Source organism: Pinus tabuliformis, chromosome 8 (assembly GCF_031772625.1).
Source record: "Pinus tabuliformis cultivar Carrire ecotype Pingquan chromosome 8, CPIR1, whole genome shotgun sequence".
Taxonomy (NCBI): domain Eukaryota; kingdom Viridiplantae; phylum Streptophyta; class Pinopsida; order Pinales; family Pinaceae; genus Pinus; species Pinus tabuliformis.
Window position 1 is genome coordinate 1,427,644,648 of NC_142294.1, and position 5,800 is coordinate 1,427,650,447.

The 5,800-nt window shown below is 30.8% G+C and overlaps 1 protein-coding gene across 1 annotated transcript; it reads right to left on the reverse strand.

Annotated features, from left to right (window-relative positions):
• Positions 1-4,659: 4,659 nt before the first annotated feature.
• On the reverse strand, positions 4,660-5,313 carry LOC149241013 (pathogenesis-related protein PR-1-like). Its single transcript, XM_089370416.1, has one exon. It carries the CDS (start codon positions 5,311-5,313, stop codon positions 4,660-4,662), a length of 654 nt encoding a protein of 217 aa, XP_089226542.1.
• Positions 5,314-5,800: the final 487 nt, after the last annotated feature.

Genomic DNA, 5,800 nt, shown 5'->3' on the forward strand with positions numbered 1-5,800 from the left:
TCTTTTCTAAAAACAATAGTAAAATTTATTTATTTATAATAAAATAAATAATTATTTGTTTAAGTGTTATTAAAATTGAGTAATAAAATATTATTATTGTTATTGTTAATTTTATTATATATTTATGAATGGTTTTTTCCATAGATAGAAACAAAGCTTTATGGATATATCAACCACATTTACTAAAATAATTATTGTTATTAAGATTATAATTGTTAATATTATTATGAGTTAATATTACTATTATAATAATAATATAATATTATTATTACAATAATATAATAATAATTATATTTCCATTCCCATTAATCCTTTTAATAATAATAATAATAATAATAATAGAATTTTATAATAACAATATAATATAATATAGCAGCAGCAACAACAGTTGTTGTTGTTGTTATTATTATTATTATTATTAAAAGGATTAATGGGAATGGAAAGCTTATTTTGGTTTTGAAAATAATTGTAAAATGACAAACCTCGTAATGTGGGATAGAAAGAAGTTCCTCTTTGAAACTTTAGTCACTCTGGTTATCTTATATGGATGTGAGGTTTGGGTTTGTAGCATCTCTAGAGAATCCTCGAGAAAGATTGAGCAAATCCAGAAGCGTTTTATAACGTATAACCTCAAAATTAAAAGAAACACACCCTATCCTATTCTCCTTATAGAAGTGTGTCTTTTCCCTATCAAGAGCCTAGCTATGATTAAGCTTCTATTGTACAAGCACAAACTCAATAACATATAAGACCATAGACTTCTTAAGCTAGCTTTAAATTCTAGCCAAAACCACCTAAGGCTCAAATGAGGTTGGTATAAAGACACTAGGGCCTGGTTAAACCATTGGGAGATCGACGAGAATGTTGCATTGCAAAACATTAATAACATAGAAGTGAGCCTTTCCCCTATCGAGAACCTAGCTATGACTAGGCTTCTATTGTACAAGCACAAACTCAATAACATAGAAGACCATAGACTTCATAAGCTAGCTTTAAATTCCAGCCAAAACCAACTAAGGCTCAAACGAGGTTGGTATAAAGACACTAGGGCCTGGCTAAACCATTGGGAGATCGACGAGAATGTTGCATTGCAAAACATTAATAACATTAAAAATATTGTTACTTCTATGTTCAAAGAAAAATGTGGTGTGAGAAATATTTAACATCTAAAAGAAAATTAAGATATTATAAGGAGATCATCAACCCCACCCTAGAAGATCAAAAGTACTCCCTGTTTTAACTAGCTCAAAGAAGAAAATTAATATAGCCAAAATTAGAACGAACTCTCATGAGCTCCATAGTGAAACGGGTGGTTGGGCAGTTCCTAAAACACCATGGATGGAAAAGTTCTGCCATCTCTGTGAGAATATGAACATCGAGGATGAAAATCACTTCCTCTTAGAGTGCCCCATGTACAACCACATTAGATCTCAGTTTCAAGATCTTTGTTACAATACTGACCTTCCTAGCCTTTTACATTGTCAAAATTACACTGAACTCGGGAGGCTTCTCTCCAAGTTTTTTGAGCATAGGAATGAAATCTTAAATCAAACTAAATAATTCATTTCATTAGGTCTGATAGACCAAAGTTTGGTCTCAGTGGATGTTAACCACCACCATCATCATCATCATGTTATCAATTATTATTATTATTTATTAATATTACGAATAATAATATTATTATAATATTAAATAATAATTGTAAATATATAAATATATAAAAATATGGTTTTTATTATTTATATAGTTATTAATAATCATAAATGGTTGGTTTTTATAAAAATATACATAATAATTATTCATGTGGTTGATAGAAGTGTACTAAGATATATCAACCACATTCGAAAATATAGTTGTATACTCCATTTTCTTTGTAAAGTGTAGTGTCATGTTATAAAAAATTTCTAGAACTTCATTGTTTTTTTTTCAAAAAAAAAAATTTAATTTATTTTTGCGCTTTTAAGAGCAATTAGTAATATTTAATATCCCAAACACCAAAAAAAAAATTCTAAAAAAATTTAATTAAAAATTTGCCAAAAAAAATATAATTTGTATCCTCTGGAAGCAAAAAATTCATGTCCAATGTCTCTATAAATTTAGAAACACAGATTCATGTTCAATGTCTTTTAAGTTTAGAAATAGAAATGTGATAGTTTATAAATAAATTTTGAAAGCCACGACTATTATTTCTCATTAACTATTTTCGAACAAACTTACTGTAATATATAAATGAAAGCATCCCAATGACATTACTTGGCATGTTTCTATTTAATGATAAAATGTACCAATTTTTTATTTATTTCGTTTTGGGTGTTGCTGGCTGAAAAAAATAAACGACTTAGCCGTCAATCATAAAAGTTAGGTGAGTGTGGTAATTTTTTCTCCAAATTCGGGCGTATTGGCAAACTTTTTTTTTTTTAAAGCAAATTCGCTGATTTGGTAACCAGGACTATTATTATCAAATTATACAAATGTAAATATAAAAAATTCCTTATTAATTTTAAATAAGTATTGTGCCCATGCAAAATGAAAATGATTTCCTTTGAAATATATGTAAATAAATTATTTTGTGATTGGAAAGCGAGAATACTTTCGTTTTACTCTTATATATATGAGAGCTGAGCTTAACTCCTATGGAGTAGAGCTGAACATAATCTAGTTGTAAATTCAGATCGGCGAAGAACTAAACCACTCTGCAGAACAATTTACACCGCCCTGCAGACCAATTTACAATAGGAATAGGCATCGTGTGCGTATATATATTCTTATTTCAATTGCGGAAATATTTTAAAATTTACTTAGATGTAATTGAAGTAGCACAATTGATTTTATTTAAGTATGGGGTTTTTGCAGTGTAATATATTAAATATTATTTTTGGGATTCAATTGTTCCAAGTAGGTCATTTATCTATGACCATTTCCATGAGAGGTAGTAGTCACTGAGTGAGCTTGCACCCAGTCACCAGCACAATTGACTTTATTGAAGTATTGGGGATTTTCGCAGTGTAATATATTAAATATCATTTTTAGGATTTGTTTGCTAGCCAGGACTTTGTTGGAGATCACCCATCCTAAATAGCCTCTGGCTCAAGCCCACTTAACTGTGGAGTTTTCCTCACGATCAAACCCACTTTGCTTGCTACCCCATTTACAAAATTTTAACAAGTATTGTGCCTCTTGAACCATTCAAATAGAATTTCCTTCACTCTTTTAAATTAAGTATTGGAACTTTCATAATGTAATATATTGAATATCATTTTTAAGATTCAAATTTCATTATTAATTACTAAATTCTAAAATATTATTCAAATTTACAAATGAATTAAGTTCAGTTTACTTGCAATCTGATTACACATAACATGTGCAAAGTGAAGTTGGGGGAGCACACCTGAGGTTGTCCTATATTGAAGGTCGCTTATAAAGAGCTTTATAAATCATCCCATTAAGGTAATAATCATAACAGTAAGAGAATGACTTTGTTTATTTTGTGAATCGGATCGATAATATATGATGCATTTCGTGAGTATCGGAATTGCGTAATCCAATTATTAAATGTTCCTACCTTGTAGTATATATTTTTAATTGTATTTTGTTCGTAATTCGGTAGGATGAAATTGCAAGTTTAAATGATAATATATGATGCATTGCGTGAGTATCGGAGATAGATTATTTTAATTATTAAATGTTGTTATTTTGTGGTATATAAGTTATTTTGGGTTTGTTTGTGAGTTTTAGAGTTTTTTTTTTATATTAAGATCGTGGAGAGTTAACCATTTATATTTGAGATTACAATAAATTTTGTATTTTGATTAAATTTTTGAAAATATGTTTATTAGGTTTCAAAATATATAATAAATAAATTAAGGTTATTATTTTATGTAGATTGGGGATAAAATTGTAATTTTAATTAATATATTTAATTATAATTGTTTAAGGATTTTTGGTATATTAGATTTCTATATATGTATTTCAAGGTACAATATCAATAAAAAAGCAAATGGTTTTTTATGTGGAATAAAACAAGTATGATTTTTTTTATGTGGAATAAAACAAGTATGATTTCCAGTATATTTGTAATTTTTGTTATTTAAAATATTTTTTTTTAATGAATAAATAGATTTAGCACTCCAAAAAAATACTGAAAAATACATAAAACATTCTAAATTTAAATATTATTTTTAAAAATCAAATAGTTTTTTAAATTAAGCTTAAAAAATCATATAATTTTTATTTTTTATTCCTTTATTAGTTAAATTAAAGCCATATTTAAATGACCATTTTAAATACCAAAACAACCATAATCATCCCAATAATTTTATCACTGAAAAGTCTACGAAACTTTCAAAAACATTATTTCATTCATTTATGCAATTCTAAAGATATTAAAAACTCCACCAGGTTACATTAAAATATATCCATTGATAGGGATGTCAGAACGGTTTGTGTGCGATGAAATATTTATGGGAAGAATATTAATATGATCACGAATATATCGTTAGTATGAATATTTCATATTGTACGGTGAAAGAATGCAGAAATCAATGTCAATGTTATGCGATACTAGATTCAGAGACGATTCTGCCGTCAGTGGAGGAAGAACATGGAAGAAGATGGAGATCGGAGTCTGAGAATCAATAATGAGGGCTTCGTTCCAGAGTTTCAGTATGGTCTCTCTCCAACATAGTTGCCAGGAGGGTAGTAATTGCATGTAATGAAGGTGTCACCGCTGTTACATTTGATGACAGCGCACCCAACGTTAGTTGTTGTTCTCCAAACAATCTGAGTGTAATGGGTGCAGTCTTGTCCAGAACTGCAACTATTATTTCCATAGTTATACCACTTCTTCTCGTCCACCCATGCACCAACTGCCTGTCTAACGTTCCAGCCTCTGCCGCTCCCCCAGAATATGTTCTCTCCGAACGGACCCCCGGAGTGCTGGAGGAGGCAATCCCCCCTCCTTTCCCTCGCGTACGTACGCGCATAAGATGTAAGTTTCACATCCCATTTCAGTGGAGGGACTCCCACTTGTTTTCTTGCATCGTTCTGCGGAACCAGAAATCCTTGAATGGTTTCGTTAACGCTGGTACCAGCTTCTGCAACTAGTTGTAGATTACAGATAACAACGCTTAATGCAAATGCATTAATTACCACTAGACATAATAGCCGGCTCATTTTGACAACTACAACAAAAGCGAAATATGACAAGTAACGAAGTAGGAGCTCGTATTGGACGTAATCAGCCTTTATACAGTTAACTGCAAATGCGTAACAAATCCGTGGCTGAGGAAACCATGTCAAATTCTGCTTACACATGGCTTATTTATATATTGTTTGCAATGACGTTTAACAGAGCCTAACCAGAGAAGGAAGGTGTCAACCAATGGCAGTGGCACTGGGGACGCAAAAGTAAGCGGCAAGATAGGTATGTGAGATAACCTATAGCCATCTCAACCATAAAATCTGCACTAGAAAATGAAAACATATAAAGAAACGGAGATAGAATATCTGGTTGTATCGTATCATTTGCAATTTTTTAATTTGCAGTAGTGGCGGCGAGAAAGATGACCATTAGTCTGCACATCACGCGTGTCACAAACTAGCAGCTACCTGAGCATTCAAGGAAGAGATCATATCTCACGTTTCCCATTGAAGAAGCGTGGATTGGCCTTCGAATTTGATTATACGAAACACCGGTACAACCCTGGGCACTTTCGTGATTTGAAAAGCAAACACAAATTCTACCTCGATCCACGGCTCCGAAAAAAAAATTATAAATAACATCACAGCTTGCATCCTTTGT